Genomic DNA, 25,744 nt, shown 5'->3' with positions numbered 1-25,744 from the left:
AGAGTTAACAACACTTATATCTCACCCTCCCTAACACATATATTATATTATTATCTAAGAAGGTCTCTTTGGGTTGTTTTAGGGCGGGCCCATACCTTAGTGTCCTAGCATGAAGGAATCACATCAGCATACACCAGCTCTCTCTGCATGTGCACCGCATCAAGTGTGTTAACAATTCTCGTGCAAAGCAATATCAATCCCGCCTCAAGCCCAAGTTGGCAAAGGCTGCACTTGTGTTATGACTATGAAGGCGTGGAGATCAGACCTCATAACAATTCCATATCGTGTTGCTCCTGAAACTTCAGCACTCTCCGTGCAGACATGTTTTATTAAACAAGACTGATATCAGAGCAATAACATATTATTCTCACATACACCACGGCAAACCACTAGGTTGAAAGCTAAGTCAACAATTAAGGGTCGTGTGCAGAAGTTGCAAGAAAGGAAAAATGGCGTTTAAATCTCAAATGTACCTATGCTAACTTAACACGATATAAGGATATATAGGAGCTATACAACACCCCCCCATGATCCGAGAACGGACTAAATAAGGTAACAGAAGTGCCATCACATGAGAGCAGAATCCATTTATAAACGAGCATGAATAAAGATTCAATTATAAAAATTAATGCTAAAAAAATAGCCCACAAATATAATGTGGCTCAAGCCAATAGGCAAGGAAAAATAAAATGTCTTGACCAAAAGTCAATAAAGTCAAGGAAATGCTATCAATCAGCATGTCAATTTGAGGCAGTGTCTAAGATAAGACCGTATATGAAAAGTAAGCTGCAACAGCCTCCAGGAGGAAGTCACTGTCCTCATCAGAAAACAGTTCAGCCATCCAATTTAAAAGATGAAAGGAACATACGTGATCTTCCAGCACCGGATCCTCTATAACCATCAGAGGACAGCTCGGTGGGTTCTCAAGAAAACTTAGTTCCAAGAAATTCTGCGCTGCCGACAACACATCCCAGGGACCCATTAGTCCATGTGCCACCGCCAAGGCCATAACCCTTTCGTCAGAACAAACCAACTCGTGAGCAATGATAGGACTCATCAGTTGATCAAAATCGACGTCAGAAGATGCTGGTCCGCAGAGACACAAATCAATGGCCCAAAGGAAATCACAGGTCAGACAGCGAAATACAGGCTGGACACAGGTGAAATAGGAGAACCGAAAAGATAATCCAAACGCCGTGCTTAGAGTCGCTAACGGCAGTGTGCCATAGTAATCAAGCATGCGGTTGCGAAACCGCGTCAGTAGTAGCCGTCTCAGTACACTCATCCCCTGTTAGATAAACCTCTTGTTCATCCTTGAAACATCTGTATGTGTATGGGAGTGACCAGACCTCATGAAGAAAACCGCTACCTAAGGGTTCAAAACGACCTATTGGCACATATTTCATACAATTTGAAAACTTATATAAAGCAAAAGGCAGCGTTATTAAACCGTGGATAAGCCACGTAGCAGCAGTGGTCTCTGCCACAGAAAAAGGTAAAGATTCCAATCTTTCAATATGGAGCATAGAAAAGGAAGCATCACGCATTGAAAGCAAGCGTTGTTTGTCTGTCAAATTAAATGGTGCAAATAAAGAGGAAACGTTCATGTATCCCCAGGGAACTTTACCCATTTTTAGAGTCTGTAGTGTCCATGCAAACTGCATGATTGAACGTAATTGATTTTGACCATGGTATAATACAGACACTTCATCATGCACAATATCAACAACAGACGACACAATATTATCTAATGTGTAAATTCTAGAGGAAAGCACGTTAATGCTATTGTCAACCACTGCAAGCACTTTCTCAAGATTTGCCTGATCAATAGCCCTAAGGCGTGAAGCAGCCTCAATCTGTGAGAGTTTCCAAATTTCATTGTAAACACCATATAACCACCTTTTCGACCTGCCACTAGCTGGGCCCTTAATGAAATCATTCAAATCCACGTCTGCATTCAGTTTGGAAAGGTGATACTTAACCGCAGGTAAAGTTGAATGTTTCAGCCAAGCTTGACACAACTTGCCAACAGAGTAAGAGGTGACAGTATGACTCAAATCAAAACGGGGATCAGATCTAACAGTCTTAAAACCGTCAGTTATATTTAAAAATCTCTTTTGGCAAGAATCAGCACCACGGTGCCAAAGCAGCCAACCCTTGGGATTCATACTGGAAATGTTAAAGGAGGAATTCAGAAGCAGAGCCTGTATATCTCTAATGGACAATTTAGTAAAATTACTCCAATTCTCATATTCCTCCAACTCCGGGAAAGACGGGGTGTTTAACCTTTTAGATGTAGCCAATCCAAAGCACGTGGTCTGGGAAATGGTTTCATTTAAAAACCACATATGATTTGGGATGAGACATGCACGGTGCAAAGCCTCAGTGCCTTGTACCTGCCAGGCCCTTGAGCCCCAAACTGATTTAAGGTCTATGGTATCCTTCCATAACTCATACCCTCCAGTAACTAATTGATCCAGGAAGGCCTTTGAATATAACAATTTTGTATTTGTAAGTCGAACCTTGGACAGTGGCTGTTTGTGAAATTTAAAATAAAAGGACTCGGGATTTGACTGATTAAAGTCAGTGAAATAAGTATACTTTTTAAGAAACGTTTCTGAACTCCCTTGTGTTGGTGCTGGGCAATGTTCCCACTGAGTAAAATTAACCGCATCCCTTCGGGAAGATGTCTTGTGTAAGAAGTGATTGCCATAATGTTGGTAACAGAACAATTCACCATAATTAGCAGATTCTAAATATAAATCCTCAGCATCAAAAGCAGCATAATATTTCAAATCAGAAAACAAACTTTCCACAGCATTAACATCCCAATCGTCAGAACGAATGTTTTGTTTCACCACATCCCCCATATTAACTCTTAGTACATTAGGGACATTAACGACTTCCGTTGGACCATGAATCTGAAAACGAACTGCATCCCACGCGATTCCATCCAGAACAGGCCACGCTGTGATGTTAACCAAAGTCAAGTCTCTTTTTAATCTGTGTGTAGAATGTGAAGAGGAAAGCGGGGCCAAAGTTCCATTCAAATGAGTAATGCAAGTTCTCTCCTCGACATAGTGTCCATTCATAATCCGAAAAAAATAAAACACAAAACCAATTGACATAAAAAGGTAAACTGAAAAAAGGACCAGCCAAATGTATATCCAAGGAGGTATCAAAAAATGTTTTTTAAACAGGCTAGCATATAATGCAATTTTAGAGGGTTTTTTCGAGGCAAGGGAAGCAGAGTCAAATGAAAATCTGGATTCCGTGGCTAAACGAGCTTGCAGGTCAGGCATGGACAAATCAGTGGGGTATGTATAGTCTGTCTCATCAAGGTTAGTTCCAGGTAAATTATTCAATAATGGAGTGGAAACAGCAGGTAATTCGATGGCCACCTCAGGTTCATTATTATAAGCAGTGGGCATAATTGAATTTCTCACAATGGAAGGACAGGAAACAGCCGGTGTCATGCTAAGAAGAATCGGCCACTCTGTGTATCTTGACATTGTCAATAGAAATAAACCTGTTTTCCTTACGACCCGGAAGTGGTGGTAAAATGACTGTTCTTGTGCCCTTCACTCCAAGCACTGGGACCGGAGCTCGATAGGAGGGACCAAACTCTTTCTTGTTGTCGATCTTCTCTCGAACCAGTTCTCCAACTTGGGGTAGCCAGCCAACTACCGGGATCTGCAACGCATCATCCGACGTGGAGGGCAAATGTTCCTTTGCAAGAGTGTCTCTCGTCTTTTGTAGATTCTGTAAAACATTGCAATGTTCATCTGCGTCAAAGGAAGTGGCGCGAACCACCGAGTCTAGACCGTCAAGGTCAGGGACGAACATCTTGATGCCAAAGAGCATTTCGTATGGGGTCCGCCCACCCAGAGACCTTCTAGGGAGATTATTAAGAGCACGCTGCACGCCATAGAGGTGAGCCAGCCAATTTCTGCCAGTGCCTATAACTCGGGCTGTCAAAGATTGCTTTAAATCACGGTTCATTCGTTCAACTACACTATTACCCTCGGGTCTGTAGGGTGACGAAAACTTGACTTGGACCCCCATCGAAGTCATGGCATCCTTATACGCCTTAGAGGCGAAAGCCGGACCCTGATCCGAATGGAAGGTACCACAGGCAAAAATCCCTATAAAGATACGCAAATCTCTGATGACAGTCCGGGAATCAGCGCTGCGATGTGGCCATACCCAAACAAAGCGTGTGCATGAGTCAACTGCTACTAAGATGTATTTATACGCAGTATCAGATGAAAATGGACCGCAGTGATCTAAATAAACACAGCCTAGTGGTTTATTAGAAATGTACAACTGAGTCTGAGGCGGACGCGTAGCAGTTGAAGGTTTAATCTGCTGGCATATGTCACAAAGAAGGACATAATCACGCGTCTGTTTGTACAGTCCCCGCCACCAGAAACGTTGTTGTAGTTGCGTTACAGTGGCTGAGACGCCCGCATGCGCAGACGCCACACCTTCATGAGCCGCTGTAATCAAGTCTGTTCTGCGATCCGAGTTGGGAATCAGCCGTTCCCCAACATCAGGAATTGTCACAAAAGGAACCTTTTCGGGACTTAAGTGGTATTTATACTTCGAAGGGAATCCCGAAGGATGTTTACTTCCCTTCTCAGAGGCAGCAATCGCTGCCAAGATGTCGCTATCAATCTTGGTTTTAGACCTAGTAACTGCTGCAACTAAGTATGTAGATACTGCTGATTTCGCTGCTTCATCAGCAAGCGAGTTGCCAAAAGCGTGAACTCCCACGCGCTGATGACCGAGAGTATGAATCACATAAACGAGTGGCAACATAGCCTTAAGCTCTGCCACTCGAACCCAGATCATTTTATGTTTTATTGTGCTACCCTTGGAATCATGAAAATCATTTTGAATCCAAAAGAACAAGTTTTCATTGTATGACTGGACACAGTAGTAAGAATCACTTACAATTAGAGTAGTAACACTTGGATCTGCGTACTCCAAAGCTAGTAAGAGAGCACGAAGCTCTGCCAATTGTGCGGTGCAATCGCCCAGGGGCAACGTGTGTACCTCCCTGGAAATGAACTCATCATTCAACATAGCACCGACCACAATGGCGCATGCGGAAACGTAGGCATGTTTAGAGCCATGCGCAACCTGCGCCGACCCATCAGTGTAAATGATGCAATGGAAGTCCTCCAAAGGCCGCATCGCCAGAGGAGCAGGGTGAACGAATTCATACTGCAAGAACTCCTGCGACCGTAAGGAAGCGTCAAAAATAAACATGACATCCGAGGATGACAATGACGCAGCCCACTGAATCCACCGAGGGTGCAAAGCTTTCGAATTTGGTACACTGGCTTTCGTGACTGCCTCCAAATGAGGACAGGGTGTTACCACTAGCATGCGTTTCCCCTGTGACAGAGCTCGTTCCTTTAGAATAGCCATCTGTACAGCAGTTAAAACCTTTTCTATGGTGGGAAACCGCATCTCAGCCGAGGTGTACAAGTGTGACTTGTAAGCAATAGGTACTGTGTCACCTTCATTAAAAGTGAGGTAAGTGAAACCCACCGTCCCAGGAATTATTCTTATGACCAGGTTGGTGTGGTTATCACGAGTCAGTAAATATTTAGAAGCGAGCAGATCAGCCTGCAAGGATTGCAAAATGGCTGAATGCTCAGGCAGCCAGCATGATTTTGAGAAAGTTGGTTGTATCAAAGCATACAAAGGCTTGATACGCTGGGCATATTCCGGAATGTAAGTTCTGCCGAAATTCAAAAAGCCCAGTAAGGATTGTAATTTTCTCAGAGTTGTTGGTGCGCGCAATTGTGCGCACTTCTCCAAGAAGTGAGGAGCCAAACCTCTACCTTCATTGTTGAGCTCATAGCCCAAAAACAACACTGTGTGTTCAGCAATGTGCGATTTTGCAAAGTTGAATTTGTAACCCATGTCTGCGAAGTTGCAAACAAGAGAATTTACACGACACAGATGCTCCCAAATATCGTCGTCTGTGAGATATATGTCATCCACACACGAAAAAGCATCAGGGTCGAGTGCCTCCAGAATAGAGACAATTCGAGCGGTAAATACACCAGGACTATTCTTGTAGCCCATTGGAAGACGCCGGAATTGCTTTTGCACTCCAGCGCTTGTAAAACTGGTCCATTGGGAGCTAAAGCTGTCCAATCTGTGGGCATAAAAACCATTGGATATGTCAAGCGTTGTCTTGAAACGCTTACGCACGAGACTATCCACTAGGGCAGAGCCGTGGGTATTCTGTACTGCACAGTTACGGCAATGCGAGTTCAAATGCCGGTAATCCAAAACCAAACGATATGATCCGTCAGGTTTATTCACAGTAAAAAGTGGATTATTCATCGGTGACACACACGTTTCAATAACTCCCTGATATTCCAATTGTTCAAGGATTTCCGCGACGGAAGATTTTGCTTCACGCCGAATGGGATATTGAGGTTGAGGCTGCGGCTGAGACCGCAACGGAATTTCGTGGCAAGGCGACAATTTATCCCAACCACATTGGTTACGGTACAGAGCCGGCGCGAGAGCCCGAGCCCACTCTTCTGCAAAATGCTGCGCATGCTCTTTCGAGACAGTGTTCGCGAAACTGGGTAGGATTACCTCCTCCCCTCGCGGCGCCGCGAGCACAAAAGGTGGGGGCCAGTCAGCCTCCGAAAGTAAAATATCATATGTAGAAGACAGATTCTCCCAAAATACACCTTTAACGGTACGCTGTATGTCACCTTCAATTAACAGGACAATTTCATATAGTCTTTCAGGGGGAGCGAGTCTAGTATCCGCTGTTTCTATCACAACGTAGACATCAGTCGCTGTCACCCTCAGTAGTGGACGCAGCGCCTCTCTGACTATGGTTATCTCCGCCGCGCTGTCCAGCAAGGTCAGAGCCCACGTCAGATTCCGAAGCCGCGTTCTCACTATCTGTGGCATATCGATGCGCTGTTAAGGCTGCGACTTTCTTTTTCGCAAACTGCGGACGCCTAGGCGTAGAATCCTCCTGCTTCACTGCGCCGTCCGTCTGGCGGGACTGGCCACGTCCTTGTTGGCCACCACGTCCACGTCCACCCCCTCCTCCTCCACCGGTCTTCGGGGCCGATGTGTCCTGAAAGGAACGAGGAGAGCGTTGATCAGAACCCTGAAAACGATCAGGCGATTTAATCATCGCGCGGTCGCGCAAATCATAAACTTTTTCGGGTGGCGCAGGAGCTTGTATTGCAGGAAAAGTACCCTGAGTCTGCGTTGTCTGCTTCCCCTGTGTCTGTTTTTTAGGCCAATTTTGTTTCTTGGACTTGGGCTGGGCATCTGTCACTGCAGATTGTCCCTGTGGTTGTTTTTTCTCCTTCACTGGAAAATATTTCAGACCTCTACTTGTGCGGCCAATCGTTTTATAAGCGGCCACCACAATTTTTGCTAACTGGCGGGGTTTGTCGGCATCGGGCAGAGCAGCCAAGGCATTCGACACCTGAAAGTTAACTGCATCTCCTTTAACATTGGAGAGAATGAGATCACTTACAATCTCAAAAGAACCACACAGGCGCATACCCAATTCAACCGCTGCCTCTGGACCGTGATCATCCTGAACACGTCTAACGATTTCAGGCAGGGCAGTCATAGACGGGGTGCCGAAGCACCTTGTATAAACTGCCGCAAATGTTTTTCCCCAGCTGTCACAGTCAGCAAGTTCAGGAGTAATATCCTTCGGTAGAGTAATCGTCAACATTCTATGTTTATCAGCAGGAGTAGAATTCGGAAAAACCGCCTCCAGTTGATCAAACTTCTCTGCTAGCCAGAATGGGAAGTCATCGTTGTCAACCGGACGCGCACCAAAAACCGAATTTACCATCACTGGATTGAGACGCATTCCGCCTCGTTCCAGGGGAGCGGCCGCACCCCCCTGGGGACCACCAGGAAGATGTCGACCGATGTATTGCACTAAAGCACGAATCACGGAAATGGAAACTACATGCAGCCTGCGAATTTCTGCCAGGGTGCAAGCCCCGTGATTCGGGTGCGGGGTAAAGCCACCCAACGCAGGCCAATTAGTACCTGGAATTGAGAGTGGGCCTAACCTCGCAGGGGACATAGAGTGGGGGAGGGCGCCATCAAACCAAACTCGATGCTGCCAATGATCAATAGGTATTTCCAATGCCCTGTACGGCGTATATTCAGCCGGGACATCCGAGGCGGTGTAGGAGTGGAACAAACCAGAATTAGCGTCCACAGCCGGAAACGTAACCCAAGAGTAAAACAACTCGTAAGGAAACGCCGGATCTGCACATACCACGAAAATCACAGCCATCCCATCCACTGGGACTTGGTACGTCTGAAGATGGTTGCGTACCGCTACGCGACTATGCTGCGCAATAGCCACCGCTGCCGCCATTACAGAATTGGAAATAAGAAAACACAAAGAATACTTTGTAGCACAACTGGGTAGTAATTCAAAGAAACCGTTTAAGAAAGAATCAAGCTTGAATAAAGACCTATTTCAAAAAATAGGTAGGTTTCACCGACACCCCGTTTTCCGGAAACGGACGTGAAGGGGTTAAGGCATGAACGATAAACTACTCGAGTGTCATGATATAAGACCACCGAAACCGTTGGGCGCCATGTTGCAGGGTTTCTGTACTCACACAGAACTGTGCACAGAGGAGTGGAACCTCGGCAAATTAGGGTGTCCCAAAACTTACCTTAGCAACCAACTCACCCCTTACCGAGCTAGCTACAGTGTCTCATTGGACATATCAAACACCCAATGTTTAGACAAACCAGAACATGAACTTACAGTACCTCAGGGTACGTGGGACTCATGAACACTCTTTCGTTATATTATCATTACAAACCAGAACATGGAGTAAAGAAGACACATGTGCATTTGAAATGTTTATTTACTAATGCCGTCTTCTCAGGCGCAGTATCTTTGATAATACAAGTATACTTATTATCAGTAGCGAAATTATCAGCATAGTTACTAAGACATAAAAAGCGAATGGTGACAGCATGTTAACATGCTGTAATGAATAAGAGTTAACAACACTTATATCTCACCCTCCCTAACACATATATTATATTATTATCTAAGAAGGTCTCTTTGGGTTGTTTTAGGGCGGGCCCATACCTTAGTGTCCTAGCATGAAGGAATCACATCAGCATACACCAGCTCTCTCTGCATGTGCACCGCATCAAGTGTGTTAACAATTCTCGTGCAAAGCAATATCAATCCCGCCTCAAGCCCAAGTTGGCAAAGGCTGCACTTGTGTTATGACTATGAAGGCGTGGAGATCAGACCTCATAACAATTCCATATCGTGTTGCTCCTGAAACTTCAGCACTCTCCGTGCAGACATGTTTTATTAAACAAGACTGATATCAGAGCAATAACATATTATTCTCACATACACCACGGCAAACCACTAGGTTGAAAGCTAAGTCAACAATTAAGGGTCGTGTGCAGAAGTTGCAAGAAAGGAAAAATGGCGTTTAAATCTCAAATGTACCTATGCTAACTTAACACGATATAAGGATATATAGGAGCTATACAACAGTGTGCTGGATTGTGAGTGAATCACCCACATTGGGGAAGGGGCCTGGGAATGGGTGGGGTACATGTCCCTGCATCTTACCTTTCTTTCTTGCAGCTCTGGCTGAGCTATCAGCATCCCCGATCCCGTGTATGCTCTCAGGCTCCATGGTGGATTCCACAAGCTGCTCCAGTTCAGTGAGGCTTGGAGCACGGCTCTTCCCCCCACCTGTGGCTGCTGATTCCTTCCTCTGGGTGGCAAGCTTCTTTTTGGTGGTGATCCTCAGATCATACCACCTTTTCTTCATGTCATCGATTTCGCGATGAGTCACTCCTAGGGCATTGACTTTGCTCTGGATTGCCAGCCAGGTGTTCCTCTTAACAGACTCAGCTACTTGCAGAGACTGTCTCCCAAACAGCTGGCTGTAATGCTGCACAACCTCCTCCACCAGCACCTGGAGCTCTGTTGGGCTGAATTTCACCTTCCTCTTTCTGTCCCCTCCATCCTTTTGTGCCTCCTGGGACTCCATGGTGTTGCTATGCTGGTCTCAGTGCAGCCTGCTCCTCTGTCTCCACTCCAGCTCTCTCTGCAGTTCTGTTGCTCTGCACCTGCATGGGTGTGGCCACCTCCAGGTACTGGGGTGTGGTACTTGCATCTGATTGGTTGGTCTCTCAGATGCTTTGTTGTGGGGTGTGGTGGGTGTCCCTGATTGGTTCACAGGCTCAGATGTCATGTATTAGAATTATCGAGATCGGAATTTACCGAATCGGTATTTACCGATTCGGTATTTACCGAATCGGTAAATACCGATTCGGTGTCTCCCATTCATTCCTATGGGACTGGAGGGCCATAGGGTTGTATGGGTGTTACCGATTCGGATATTACTGATTCGGTAAACACCGATTCTGTATTTACCGAGTGTGGATACCGATTGTTACCGAATCGGTATTTTTTACCGGATATTTACCTACATATGGTTTTCCGGTTCATAAATACCGATTCGGTATGATTCGGTATTTACGAACCGGTAAAAAAAAATTACCTACATCGGGCCCTAAATATTCTCTATTTCGTGAGTCTGAAGAGCAGCATGGGGTAAGAATTGGGGCTGCATAACACTTTGCAGACATTCAGAGTTTACCAAGGAAGTAACTGGTACATCATTAACGGATACCTCACAATCATAAGAAAGACGATTCCTCGCAGCATTATTGTTTCTTTGGGCACCTCCTTTTGAGGGCAGAATCGCGCTAAATGTCCATACCTTCCACATTGAAAACCTTGTGGACTAGGTATAGTAGTCTGTACTTCAAGACCAGGCAATAAAGTCACAATTTCGTTTTTTTCTGCAAAAGGAGGAGGATGACGAACAGGTACGGAACTTAGTCTTCTTCAGTTTGAATCATCCCTCCCTTTTTGTAGTTCTTGAGCTTGACTTCAGGTGCTAGCTATTTCAACATCTCGTTCTAGAGTTCCATGGGTATGCTGTCTTACAAATTCCTGTATGGTAGGATGAAGTGAGGTGAGGTATTGCTCCAGGTATATATTTTCCATTATGTCCTCCTTAGTTGCTGTGAGGGGTTTTATCCAATGGCCAGTTAATTATTTCCTTTTGTAATACAATGCCATGGGTATTTCTTGGGCTCCTTCTTTAGTATGATGCAATTTTATTCAATAAGTTTAATCATCAAACCCCAATCGTTTCAGAATGTTCCTTTTATCTCAGTATAGGGAATAGTACTCTGAGGATTTGAAGCCTGGCAGATGGATTGTAACACCCCCCATTAACAAAGGATCTAGATATTGCCTCCATCCGTCAGCCAGGCAGGCTGCGGCCTGTGCCATGCTCTCGAAATTTTTTAAGAAAAAATATGGATCCTCTGCAGAACCACTGAGTGCAACGTGGTATGCCATCTCTGTTGTCCCAGGGTATCAGCCAATCTTCCAAGGGCTGTCTCCTGCATTGTACATTGTGTTGTCAGGCTCTTGTGCATTGCCTCACAATCTTCCGCTGCTGTATTGAGGAATTTTTCCATCGCCTGCTCCAGCTTCACATGGCTCTCAGGCATCTTGTTCACCACCGCCTCCATACTTCCAGATCCCACTTCTGACACCACTTGTGTTACTTTTGGGAGACTGGGCTGGATGTACAGGTGAGGAGGCTTAATTTGTTTCTCAATGGTGTCTTTTATTCAGAGTATTGTGATATTTATATACGTAAATATTAAATAATATCTCTTCAAATATTGATTTTATGTCTTCTCCTTTTCTTTTTCTAGGTCTTCGAGTGTGGCTGTGTTACCCGGATTCTCAGCAGAAAAAAGAAACGAGCAGTAAGCAATGATTCCAGAGATAATATCTAAAAGTCTCTGTCACCAACACCTCTGGTGGTTAGGTAGGAAAAGAAGTAGTGTCCCAGTGAAGGCAACCGAAGGTTATTCTGTGACTGATCTGCCATTCACTAGACATAAAAGATTAGAAGCGCCCCTTCTTTATGTTCCCTTTTTTCCTCCCTTTCATATTTGTAGAAATTAAAAGTATTGAAGAGAAAAGAAAAAAGTTAAATGATATATCCTGTGTCTTGGGACTATTCAGGAAAGTCTAATCAGGGCATTTTTCTATGCAATATCCCTTTTCATGTATTTGTCTTAATCCCTTCTGGTGTGGATACAATAGGGATTTCAATCTCTTTTTTCGTTATAATCTTCTGCCCAGAGTATTTTGGGACTTGTTGTCCTTATTGTGTATATATGTGTGTTTAGTTATATGTTGGCATTTCCTTTTAGATTCAGAAATTTGACTTGGGCTAGCATACACTCTGCTAATGCACCCTCCAACAACACTGCCTGTGTTCCGTATCCTTCCTACTCTCTCCTCCTCCCTCTCAATATATTCAAAATCTGGCCCTGCCTTTCACTTGCTCTGCTGTAACTGTCAAGAGTTTAAGCAGCTACTCCGCATCCTTTGGGGATATGCACCATTCCTCCGGGCCCGACTCGGCGTCCTCGTCCTTCAGATTGGACCTGTCGAGATTGTGAGAAGTTGGCCTGGCATATGCTGTCCACTATTCTAGTGGGCACCTTGCACCAGTCCAAACAACCCTTATTGATGATAGGTTTAAGACAACCTTTATTGAAAGCTATCCTAGTGGTAGCTATGGAGAGCAGCCTCGAGGCTAAGTCTTGAAGGAGTGTAAAGCAGCTTGGTTTACCAGATTATAACCTCTTGAATGTCTAAATGAAGGGAGAACCAAACAAGGTATATATATCAAATATATGTATTTATTACTAAACACTCTCTAGTAATCTCTTGATGAGATTACAGAGCAAAGTACACAATTTAAATACAATACAATAGAACTTCAGTAAATAGCACAATATACACTCGGCCCCAAGGGGGGACCAAACCATATATTAAGAAAGTGGTATAAGAACCACAACTTGACTAGACACAAGCCCTAGAGCCTGTAGAATAGCTGGGACCACAAGGAACCACCCAAGGTATTGACACAGGGGACCCACGGGGAATGCGTGCAGTGTGAGACACCGTTAGCTTCTATGGGGAAAGGGCCTGGTGAAATTTTAAGGATTAAGGACACTCTGGAGAGGACTTTGAGCAAAGCCCTTTAGACTTAAGGGGTTCTAGGGCCAACACCCACGGGAGTACCGGAGTACTTGAGTTACCTCACCCAGGGAAGCCGGGTGCATAAGTGTCTTTTGGTGTCCGGAATCGTCATTGACTTCAGTGGCGATCTGCTGCAAAGTGCTGCTGCCGTAGAGAAGAAAAGTGTCCGGGGTGATCCAAGCCTGAATTGAAGATGTGAGGAACCTGAAAGCAGAGGGGACAGAGTCTGGGTCACTTGCCAGTGACCAGGGGCAGGATAGACGAATGCCCACCGATGTCGGGTGATTCAGGTGTGATGAGGTGAAGCTTGACTCTGCAGCCACGAGGACCAGGAGGCGTCGACGACGACCAGGAGCTGGATTCGAGCTGTCCCACGAAGGATGTCGAGTGCTGCGGTGTCGGTGCCCGGATTGAACAACAGCAGCCCATGCAGGAAGAGAAAAGATGCTTCGGTGTGGACCAGCAAGGTCCGGGGGACTCACCAAGTGGGGAGAGTCGGAGCACATCTGGAGCAACCAGGGAAGCCCAAGGAAAGTCAAAGTTGCCTTCTCAGAGACCCACCAGTCGACAGACCAGGGATCGCGAAGGTACCTCAAGCGAAAACACAAAGGGCCGGCTCACTGAACACCCGTGGAGTGTAGGCCAGCAATCTTCAGTGGAAAAGGTGCTCGGGGTCTGGGCTACAAGTAACCCAATGCACAGCCTCAAGGAATGTCGAGAAACTGATGCACTTGCAAATGTGCACAGTGTTCCGGGGTTCCGGTTCCAAGGCACCCACAAGGGCTGCAGGTCTCAGCTTTGCTGGGGACTCAGGTCGGCCTCGGGGAAGTTTGGAAATGCACCCCCTATGTTGCAAATACTTCGGAGTCCGGCAGAAGCTTCGGAGACGCAAATGCCTGCCACACAGGGGAGTAACTCCTTTACTCCAAGGGAGATTCTTCAGTCATCCAGCGTTGTGCAGATAGTCGAAGTTCCAGGATTCAGTATTAGAGTTTTGTCCAGGTGTGCCCCCAGTTCAGACCTCAAAGCACTCTTGGAGTGCACCCACCCAGCCCCAATACACTAAAACCTGTCTGGGAGGTGGTGACACCTCCCTGTGACAGGAAACCTATTGTCCAGTCCTCCCCTGCCGGAGTTTTGTCCAGCAGCAGGAGGCCAGACTCGTGTCTGTGGCATCCATTTTGTGATGCCAGGGTTCTTTTAAACTGGTACTGGGTGTACCAGTGTGTACATGTCTCTCCCTCTAGAAGGGTGGCCAGGACTGGTGGAGAGTATGATTCCAAAGCGTTTGACACCAAACACGGCATGTTTCCTAGCAGCCATTCCAAAGTTAGCATTTACTGCGAGGTTATAATGCACTTAAGATTATATGGTCTGGTAGTATCAAAGAACAGCCCCAGAGAATAGATTCCGAAGATTGCAAAGGGGCCCTGCTTATGCATGGGCACCCTCTCACACTAAACCCAGCATCCTGCCTTCAGGATTGATAAGGCCTGCGATAGGGGTGATCGATAGGTTTATATGTGTAGTGATATAAGGTAGATATAGGGAACCTATATCTAAGTAAGGGGTGCATAAACCACCTTACACAGGCTGCAGTAGCAGACATGTGGTGTTATTTTGGAAGGCTTCCCAGGGGTGGCATAATACATGCTTCAGACCCTGGTATGCCTCTGGGGTACCTATGCCCTTGGTACCTAAGGTACCAGTTACTAGGGACTCATAAGGGTACCCCAGTAACCAAATTGGAGTGTACCGAAAGTACTTGGAATCATTTTAAAGAGGAAGCAGCTAGGCTGGGGTCCTGGATAGCAGGCCCCCAGCCAGACTAAAGTCGAAAAACAGTGAAACAGCTGCAAAAAGTGGGGGTAACCATAAGAAGCAGATCCTACTCTTCTACAGAGATTCTCTGGGCCAGTGGTTTCCGCAGTGGTTTCCCTTTGTGGTGGGAACTCCTTCCACTCGGCAGGATTATTTCAGGTAATTCTTCCTTCCTCAGATTCCGCTCTGCCCTCCTGGGATCTTTCGTCCATGGCTCTTCTCCCCTTTTCCTGGGTTTGTGCCTCTGTTTTCTTTCCTCAGTTGCCTTTCCATTGGTTAGTTCTGTGGGTCTTTTTAAAGAGACATGTCTCTTTTACTGATTCATCAGTCTGTTTAATTTTCCTTTTTTTCCTTTCCCAGGTCTTACAGCGTCGAGGAACTACAGCGAGAGCTCAGCAAGGCAGAGAACGGGCAGGAGAGGATCCCCAGGTATGTAAATCCTCACATCTCCCTTCCCTTACTTTCTTGGTACCAAGAAAACTCCGATTTTGTTTGCGGACTCCCCCTACGATGGAGGGTTTGAAAGCGAAATGGTTGAAGAGCCAGAAACCATCTAAGGACACGATCGATGTTACTTTTGTTTTGTGCCATCCATTCTAACGGGGCATGGTCAGTACCGAGTGTAAGTTTCCGGCCCTCTAAATAATACTGTAATGTATTAATGGCCCATTGGCTACATTTATAATATTGGGATTGGGCAGAGCAATTACTTCAGGAAAACGGGTGGCACAGTAAATGAGTACTAACACATACCTATATCCACTCCTAGAGGGTAAGAGAGGGCCTATTATGTCCATGCTCACTCGGATGAAGGGTACATCTATTGAAGACAATGGCATAATGTCTACTCTGGGCTGTTTATATCAGCTAAACATTTGGCAGGTAGGACATTCCTTGCAGTAGATTTGTTCTTGTTGAGACGGGTTTCAGTAGTTTTTTTTTTTTTTAAGTGTTTTTTAAAGTGCCATTATATTGCTCAACCAAACTGTCAGTTTGGGAGTGATAGGCCGCTATTCATATATGTGTAACACCCAACACGTGACAGACTTGGCTCATGATTTTGGAAACAAAGGGGTCCCTTGATCTGTCATAATTTCCTTTGAACAACCCACCCCAGCGAACACGTCGATCATGGCTTTGGCCACATTCATAGTATTGAGATTGTGCAGAGCATTTGCTTCAGGAAACATTGTGGCATAGGCAACAAGTACTAACACATAACAATAGCCACGCCTAGAGGGTAAGAGAGGGCCTAGTATGTCCATCCCCACTCGGGTGAAGGGTACATCTGTTATGGGCAATGGCATCATGTGTACTCTAGGTGGTTTATATCAGCTAAACTATGGAAGGTAGGACATTCTTTGCAGTGTTTTTGCACTTGTTGAAATACGCCTGGCCAGTAGAATTTATCTAAAATGGCCCGCTTGTTTTCTTTCCTCCCAAAATGACCTCCCAGAAGTTGACTGTGGGCCAAGAACAGGACCTTATCCTGAAAAGGGGTGGGGATCAATAATTGGGTAGGATCCTTGGGGCCACCTTTTCTGTACAACAACCCGTTGTGCACATAGATTTGGGGACTTACTATTGTCGGGTGTTCCTGGCCGACTGCTACACGCCAGGCCTTGTAGAATGAGGGATCCTCCCGTTAAGCTGCCCTGATATTGCAGTCATTATCCCAGATAATATTCTCCATCTGGGTAGAAGAAACCCTTAAAGGGATTTGTCCTTAATCCTCCCTTCGCTGTTTGCTACTTTTTCTCTGCTTGGCAGGTTGCCATTCGTGGTTGTCCACTTGAGAGAAATGAGCGATAGTAGTCGACCAATCATCTCCCTCCTTGCAGGTATCTTGCACCAAGGAATCGAGATGAGGATAATGGTTACCTGTGATCATAGGTTGTGATAGTTTGGGTATGAGACCTGATTTGAGGGTAACAGCCGGTAGATCTCCGTGTTGTAGACGTTTTTCTGCTACGGGGTTTCCTTCACTCTCCCCATGTGCACACTAAATATTCTCTATTTCGTGAGTCTGAAGAGCAACATGGGGTAAGACTTGGGGATGCATAACACTTTGCAGACATCCAGTGTTTACCAAGGAAGTAACTGGTACATCATTAACGGATACCTCACAATCATAAGGGAGACGATTCCTCGCAGCATTATTGTTTCTTTGGGCACCTCCTTTTGAGGGCAGTATCGCGCTAAATGTCCATACCTTCCACATTGAAAACCTTGTGGACTAGGTATAGTAGTCTGTACTTCAGGACCAGGCAATAAAGTCACAATTTCGGGTTTTTTCTACAAAGGGAGGAGGATGACGAACAAGTACAGACTTAGTCTTCTTCAGTTTGAATCATCCCTCCCTTTTTGTAGTTCTTCAGCTTGACTTCAGGTGCTAGCTATTTCAACATCTCGTTCTAGAGTTAGATGGGTATGCTGTCTTACCAATTCCTGTATGGTAGGATGAGGTGAGGTGAGGTATTGCCCCAGGTATACATTTTCCATTATGTCCTACTTAGTTGCTGTGAGGGGTTTTATCCAATGGCCAGTTAATTCTTTCATCTTGTAATACAATGCCATGGGTATTTCTTGGGCTCCTTCTTTAGTATGATGCAATTTTATTCAATAAGTTTAATCATTAAACCCCAATCGCTTCAGAATGTTCCTTTTATCTCAGTATAGGGAATAGTACTCTGAGGATTTGAAGCCTGGCAGATGGATTGTAAAACCCCCATTAACAAAGGATCTAGATATTGCCTCCATCCGTCAGCCAGCCAGGCTGCGGCCTGTGCCATGCTCTCGAAGTTGTTTAAGAAAAAATATGAATCCTCTGCAGAACCACTGAGTGCAACGTGGTATGCCATCTCTGTTGTCCCAGGGTATCAGCCAATCTTCCAAGGGCTGTCTCCTGCATCGTATATTGTGTTGTCAGGGTCTTATGCATTGCCTCAAAATCTTCCGCTGCTGTATTGAGGAATTTTTCCATCGCCTGCTCCAGCTTCACATGGCTCTTGTTCACCACCGCCTCCATACTTCCAGATCCCACTTCTGACACCACTTGTGGTACTTTTGGGAGATTGGGCTGGATGTACAGGTGAGGAGGCTTAATTTGTTTCTCAATGGTGTCTTTTATTCAGAGTATTGTGATATTTATATACGTAAATGTTAATGAATATCTCTTCAAATATTGATTTTCTGTCTTCTCCTTTTCTTCTTCTAGGTCTTCGAGTGTGGCTGTGTTACCCGGATTCTCAGCAGAAAAAAGAAACGAGCAGTAAGTAATGATTCCAGAGATAATATCTAAAAGTCTCTGTCACCAACACCTCTGGTGGTTAGGTAGGAAAAGAAGTAGTGTCCCAGTGAAGGCAACCGAAGGTTATTGTGCGACTGGTCTGCCATTCACTAGACATAAAAGATTAGAAGCGACCCTTCTTTATGTTCCCTTTTTTCCTCCCTTCCATATTAGTAGAAATTAAAAGTATTAGAAGAGAAAAGAAAAAAGTTAAATTATATATCCCGTGTCTTGGGACTATTCAGGAAAGTCTAATCAGGGCATTTTTCTATGCAATATCCCTTTTCATGTATTTGTCTTAATCCCTTCTGGTGTGGATACAATAGGGATTTCAATCTCTTTTTTCGTTATAATCTTCTGCCCAGAGTATTTTGGGACTTGTTGTCCCTATTGTGTATATATGTGTGTTTAGTTATATGTTGGCATTTCCTTTTAGATTCAGATATTTGACTTGGGCTAGCATACACTGTGCTAATGCACCCTCCACAAACACTGCCTGTGTTCCGTATCCTTCCTACTCTCTCCTCCTCCCTCTCAATATATTCAAAATCTGGCCCTGCTAGTCACTTGCTTTGCCGTAACTGTCCAGAGTTTCAGCGGATACTCCGCATCCTTTGGGGATATGCACCATTCCTCCGGGCCCGAATCGGCGTCCTCGCCCTCCAGACTGGGCCTGTCGAGATTGTGAGAAGTTGGCCTGGCATATGCTGTCCACTATTCTAGTGGGCACCTTTCACCAGTCCAAACAACCCTTATTGATGATAGGTTTAAGACAACCTTTATTGAAAGCTATCCTAGTGGTAGCTATGGAGAGCAGCCTTCAGGCTAAGTCTTGAAGGGGTGTAAAGCAGCTTGGTTTACCAGATTATAACCTCTTGAATGTCTAAATGAAGGGAGAACCAAACAAGGTATATATATAAAATATATGTATTTATTACTAAACACTCTCTAGTAATCTCTTGATGAGATTACAGAGCAAAGTATACAATTTAAATGCAATAGAACTTCAGTAAATAGCACAATATACACTCGGCCCCAAGGGGGGACCAAACCATATATTAAGAAAGTGGTATAAGAACCACAACTTGACTAGACACAAGGCCTAGAGCCTGTAGAATCGCTGGGACAACAAGGAACCACCCAAGGTATTGACACAGGGGCCCCACGGGGAACGCGTGCAGTGTGAGACACCGTTAGCTTCTATGGGGAAAGTCGCTGGTGGAATTTTAAGGATTAAGGACACTCTGGAGAGGACTTTGAGCAAAGCCCTTTAGACTTAAGGGGTTCTAGGGCCAACACCCACGGGAGTACCGCAGTACTTGAGTTACCTCACCCAGGGAAGCCGGGTGCATAGGTGCCTTTTGGTGTCTAGAATCGTCGTTGATTTCAGTGGCGATCAGCTGCAAAGTGCTGCTGCCGTAGAGAAGAAAAGTGTCCAGGGTGATCCAAGCCTGAATCGAAGATGTGAGGACCCTGAAAGCAGAGGGGACAGAGTCTGGGTCACTTGCCAGTGACCAGGGGCACGATAGACGAATGCCCACTGATGTCGGGTGATTCAGGTGTGATGAGGTGAAGCTTGACTCTGCAGCCACGAGGACCAGGAGGCGTCGACGATGACCAGGAGCTTGATTCGAGCTGTCCCACGAAGGATGTCGAGTGCTGCGGTGTCGGTGCCCGGATTGAACAACAGCAACCCATGCAGGAAGAGAAAAGATGCTTCGGTGTGGACCAGCAAGGTCCGGGGGACTCACCAAGTGGGGAGAGTCGGAGCACATCTGGAGCAACCAGGGAAGCCCAAGGAAAGTCAAAGTTGCCTTCTCAGAGACCCACCAGTCGACAGACCAGGGATCGCGAAGGTACCTCAAGCTTAAACACAAAGGGCCGGCTCACTGAACACTCATGGAGTGTAGGCCAGCAATCTTCAGTGGAAAAGGTGCTCGGGGTCTGGGCTACAAGTAACCCAATGCACAGCCTCAAGGAATGTCGAGAAACTGATGCACTTGCAAATGTGCATCAGTGTTCCGGGGTTCCGGTTTCAAGGCACCCACAAGGGATGCAGGTCTCAGCTTTGCTGGGGACTCAGGTCGGCCTCGGGGAAGTTTGGAAATGCACCTCCTATGTTGCAAATACTTCAGAGTCCGGCAGAAGCTTCGGAGATGCAAATGCCTGCCACGCAGGGGAGTAACTCCTTTACTCCAAGGGAGATTCTTCAGTCATCCAGCGTTGTGCAGATCGTCGAAGTTCCAGGATTCAGTATCAGAGTTTTGTCCAGGTGTAATCTAAAGTCCTGTTGCCAGGGGTTCCTATCTTATACCCAACGGAAGGGGTTGGACAAACTCTGTGGACCCACCTATGGGAGGGTTTGGAAAGAGGGGTGGCTACACCCATTTCCTTTGTCCAGTTTTGGGACAGAGCAGGGGCTGGTAGCCCCTGCAATCGGTTTGAACTGGGCTATGCACAGGGACACCAAATGTGCCCCCAGTTCAGACCTCAAAGCACTCTTGGAGTGCACCCACCCAACCTCAATACACTAAAGCCTGTCTGGGAGGTGGTGACACCTCCCTGTGACAGGAAACCTTTTGTCCAGTCCTCCCCTGCCGGAGTTTCGTCCAGCAGCAGGAGGCCAGACTCGTGTCTGTGGCATCCATTTTGTGATGCCAGGGTTCTTTTAAACTGGTACTGGGTGTACCAGTGTGTACATGTCTCTCCCTCTAGAAGGGTGGCCAGGACTGGTGGAGAGTATGATTCCAAAGCGTTTGACACCAAACACGGCATGTTTCCTAGCAGCCATTCCAAAGTTAGCATTTACTGCGAGGTTATAATGCACTTAAGATTATATGGTCTGGTAGTATCAAAGAACAGCCCCAGAGAATAGATTCGGAAGATTGCAAAGGGGCCCTGCTCATGCATGGGCACCCTCTCACACTAACGCCCAGCATCCTGCCTTCAGGATTGATAAGGCCTGCCATAGGGGTGATCGATAGGTTTATATGTGTAGTGATATAAGGTAGATATAGGGAACCTATATCTAAGTAAGGGGTGCATAAACCACCTTACACAGGCTGCAATAGCAGACATGTGGTGTTATTTTGAAAGGCTTCCCAGGGGTGGCATAATACATGCTTCAGACCCTGGTATGCCTCTGGGGTACCTATGCCCTTGGTACCTAAGGTACCAGATACTAGGGACTCATAAGGGTACCCCAGTAACCAAATTGGAGTGTACCTAAAGTACTTGGAATCATTTTAAAGAGGAAGCAGCTAGGCTGGGGTCCTGGATAGCAGGGCCCCAGCCAGACTAAAGTCGAAAAACAGTGAAACACCTGCAAAAAGTGGGGGTAACCATAAGAAGCAGATCCTACTCTCCTACAGAGATTCTCTGGGCCAGTGGTTTCCGCAGTGGTTTCCCTTTTTGGTGGGAACTCCTTCCACTCGGCAGGATTATTTCAGGTAATTCTTCCTTCCTCAGATTCCGCTCTGTCCTCCTGGGATCTTGCGTCCATGGCTCTTCTCCCCTTTTCCTGGGTTTGTGCCTCTGTTTTCTTTCCTCAGTTGCCTTTCCATTGGTTAGTTCTGTGGGTCTTTTTAAAGAGACATGTCTCATTTACTGATTCATCAGTCTGTTTAATTTTCCTTTTTTTCCTTTCCCAGGTCTTACAGCGTCGAGGAACTACAGCGAGAGCTCAGCAAGGCAGAGAACGGGCAGGAGAGGATCCCCAGGTATGTAAATCCTCACATCTCCCTTCCCTTACTTTCTTGGTACCAAGAAAACTCCGATTTTGTTTGCGGACTCCCCCTACGATGGAGGGTTTGAAAGCGAAATGGTTGAAGAGCCAGAAACCATCTAAGGACACGATCGATGTTACTTTTGTTTTGTTCCATCCATTCTAACGGGGCATGGTCAGTACCGAGTGTAAGTTTCCGGTCCTCTAAATAATACTGTAATGTATTAATGGCCCATTTAATGGCCAAAGCTTCTTTTTCAATAGCTGCATGCTGTCTTTCCCTTGGGAAGAGTTTCCTACTGATATTGGTTATAGTGTGATCTGCATATATTCATCCTTTTGGGATAATACAGCTCCTAGCCCTGTAGCTGAAGCATTGGTTTAAACTAGAAAAGATTTGTTATAGTTGGGGCTGGTGAGAACCAGTTCGGACAACAATGCCTGCTTGAAGCAATATAAAGCATTGATCAGATTAGGTTAAGGGTATCTTAACTCTGCTTATGTCTTGCAGATTTTTTTTGAAGGTCAGTCAAAAAGTTAGACACTTGCGGAAACTGAGATATGAAACGCCAATAGGAACCTAGTAAGCCTTAAAAGGCGCGCAATTCTCTTTTTGTTTTGGGCATAGGAATCTTTGAAATTGCTGCAAACATTTCAGTTTGTGGCCTTATTTGTCAAAAAGTAATGAAATATCCCAGATATTTAACAGAATAAGCAGTTAATAAACTTTTCTTGGGATTAACTTTTAACTAATAGGAGTTGAAGGTGTCTAGGACTGCTGCTGAGTCTCTATCAGTTGGCTGCAAATATCGTTGTATATAATGGTATGAATATACACCGCGGAATGGTCATGGAGTTGTAGAACCCTGTTCATAAGTCATTGGGACATGGCAGGAGCGCCATGCAGCCAGAGGGTAATACTTTTAATTGGTACAGGCCTTCTGGGGTCAAAGAGCAGTGTTTTCTTTGTGTGAATTCAGAGGGGCACCTGCTGATATCCTTTACATAAATTGAGGGTTTTGATGTATTGAGCAGCTCCCAACCGTTCCATGATTTCATCTGCCCTAGGAAGGGGGATCTGTGTCGAATTGTGAGATTTTTCTTCTTTGAAATCTGTGCAGAACTAGACGGAGCCATCCAGTTTTGGCACTAACACAATCCGGGAACGCCACTCACTGGTGGAAGGCTCAGTAACCCCCAGGAGTATGTAACATTTGATGTTTTTATAACTTCTCTATGACCTTCCGGTATACAGTAGGGTTTTAGTCTTACCATTTTCACTGATGGGCGGATAGCATGTTCAACTGCGTTGGTCCCACTTGTCGTAATAGAGAAGACCTCTGCACAGGGTTGTATGTACTTCATCAATTCTTGTCTAAGGGAGGGGGTTAAATCTGAATCTATACTATGTAGGAAGAGAGGTTTGTTTTCAACTCATACTTCTGTCAGCACTGGTGGGGGCCTTCCCATTTCTTGAGGGGATTGTTATGATGTATTTGGGAGGTTTTGCTTATGGAATCTAGCTCAATTCGATAGGTGATGGGTTCACTTTAGCTAACACTTTGTGAGGTCCCTGCCACAGACCCAGTAGTTTATGATCTGATAATGGAATCGTAATCTAAACATGATCTACCACATTCAACTCCCTCTTCTTTGCTTTTTTGTCCTTTTTGTATGATTTGGGTATGTTCCAGGTATTTCCTTCACCATACTCTGTATTTGACCTAGATGTGTCTGCAGCCTTGCTACATACTGGGGCAAAGGTTTAGTGTCGTCCCCTTCATTTTCCCATTTTTCTTTCGCCATGTCTAACAGAGAGCTAGGTTGGCATCCGTATACGAGTTCAGATGGTGAACAGCCTGTAGTCCTCTGGACTTTGCGCCTTATGGCAAGCAAGGCCCAAGGGTTGCATATCTTCCCAATGTCTCATTTCAGAGTTCAGTAGTTTGTTTTAAAGTGTTTTTCAAAGTGCCATTATATCACTCAACCAAACTGTCAGTTTGGGAGTGATAGGTCGCTATTCATATATGAGTATCACCCAACACGTGACAGACTTGCCTCATCTTTTTGGAAACAAAGGGGTCCCTTGATCAGTCAAATTTACTTTGGAAACGCACCCCAGCGAACACATCCATCATCGCGTTGGCTACATTTATAATTTTGGGATTGGGCAGAGCAATTACTTCAGGAAAACGGGTGGCACAGTAAATGAGAACTAACACATACCTATATCCACTCCTAGAGGGTAAGAGAGGGCCTATTATGTCCATGCTCACTCGAATGAAGGGTACATCTATTAATGACAATGGCATAATGTCTACTCTGGGCTGTTTATATCAGCTAAACATTTGGCAGGTAGGACATTCCTTGCAGTAGATTTGTTCTTGTTGAGACGGGGTTCAGTAGTTTTTTTTAAAGTGTTTTTCAAAGTGCCATTATATTGCTCAACCAAACTGTCAGTTTGGGAGTGATAGGCCGCTATTCATATATGAGTAACACCCAACACGTGACAGACTTGCCTCATCTTTTTGGAAACAAAGGGGTCCCTTGGTAAGTCAAATTTCCTTTGGAAACCCACCCCAGCGAACACATCCATCATCGCGTTGGCTACATTTATAATATTGGGATTGGGCAGAGCAATTACTTCAGGAAAACGGGTGGCACAGTAAATGAGTACTAACACATACCTATATCCACTCCTAGAGGGTAAGAGAGGGCCTATTATGTCCATGCTCACTCGGATGAAGGGTACATCTATTAAAGGCAATGGCATAATGTCTACTCTGGGCGGTTTATATCCGCTAAACATGTGGCAGGTAGGTCATTCCTAGAATTGGGGACCTACTTTTGTTGGGTATTCCTGATCGGCTGCTACACGCCAGGCCTAGTAGAATGAGGAATCCTCCCTTTAAGCTGCCCTGAAATTGCGGTCATTATCCTAGACAAAATCCTCCACCTGGTTAGAAAAGACCTTTAAAGGGATTTATTCCTTTTCCCCCCTTTGCTGTTTTCTACTTTTTCTCTGCTTGACAGGTTCCCATTTTTGGTCATACACTTGAGAGAAAATAGCTGTAGTCCACCAATCCTCTCCCTCCTTCTAGGTATCTTGCACCAAGGAATTGAGATGAGGATAATCATTACCTATGAACATAGGTCCTGCTTGTTTGGGTATGAGACCCCCTTTGAGGGTAACCACTGGCAGATCTCTGTGTTGTAGGCGTATGTCTGCTACAGGAGTATCCTTTACTATCTCCATGTACACACTGCATATTCTTTATTTCATGAGTCTGAACAGCGTGATGGGGTAAGGCTTGGGGCTGCATCACACTTTTCAGACATCCGGTGTCTAGCAAGGCAGTAACTGGTACATCATTAAAGGATACCTCACAATGGTAAGGGGGACTTTTCCTTGCAGCATTATATACAGGATTTGTGTCATTCCTGATTCAGAGGGCTCCTCCTTAAGAGGGCAGAATCACGCTCCGCGTTGGAAACCTTGTGGTTGAGGCTTAGCAGTCCGTAATACAGGAACAGGCAATAAAGTAACAAGTTCTGTTTTTTTTCTGCAAAGGGGGAGGAGGATGACGTACATGTATTGAACTTGGTCTTCTCCAGGTTGACTCCTCCCTCCCTTTTTAGGTTCCAGAGCTTGACTATAGGCGCTAGCTTTTTCAGCAGCTCGTTCTAGAGTCAGATGGGTTTGCTGTCTTACCCATTCCTGTATGGGAGAATGAAGCGAGGT

The 25,744-nt window shown here is 45.4% G+C and overlaps 1 protein-coding gene across 7 annotated transcripts in view; it reads left to right on the top strand.

Moving 5' to 3' along the window:
- LRRC34 (leucine rich repeat containing 34) overlaps positions 1–25,744 on the top strand; it is a 431,531-nt gene that overhangs the window by 136,363 nt on the left and 269,424 nt on the right. For 3 of the 7 annotated variants that reach the window (XM_078666059.1, XM_078666060.1, XM_078666058.1), the window contains 4 exons: positions 11,824–11,877; positions 15,350–15,418; positions 18,207–18,260; positions 21,929–21,997. In XM_078666059.1, the coding sequence (XP_078522185.1) occupies positions 11,824–11,877; positions 15,350–15,418; positions 18,207–18,260; positions 21,929–21,997 (246 nt within the window). The remainder of the gene's footprint in view (positions 1–11,823; positions 11,878–15,349; positions 15,419–18,206; positions 18,261–21,928; positions 21,998–25,744) is intronic. The other 4 variants (XM_078666063.1, XM_078666062.1, XM_078666061.1 and 1 more) reach the window with 4 other exon arrangements.

The sequence above is a fragment of the Lissotriton helveticus genome, chromosome 11 (genome assembly GCF_964261635.1).
Source record: "Lissotriton helveticus chromosome 11, aLisHel1.1, whole genome shotgun sequence".
Lineage (NCBI taxonomy): Eukaryota > Metazoa > Chordata > Amphibia > Caudata > Salamandridae > Lissotriton > Lissotriton helveticus.
Note: the sequence above shows the minus strand (reverse complement) of the source record. Positions and strands in the feature narration are given on the sequence as shown.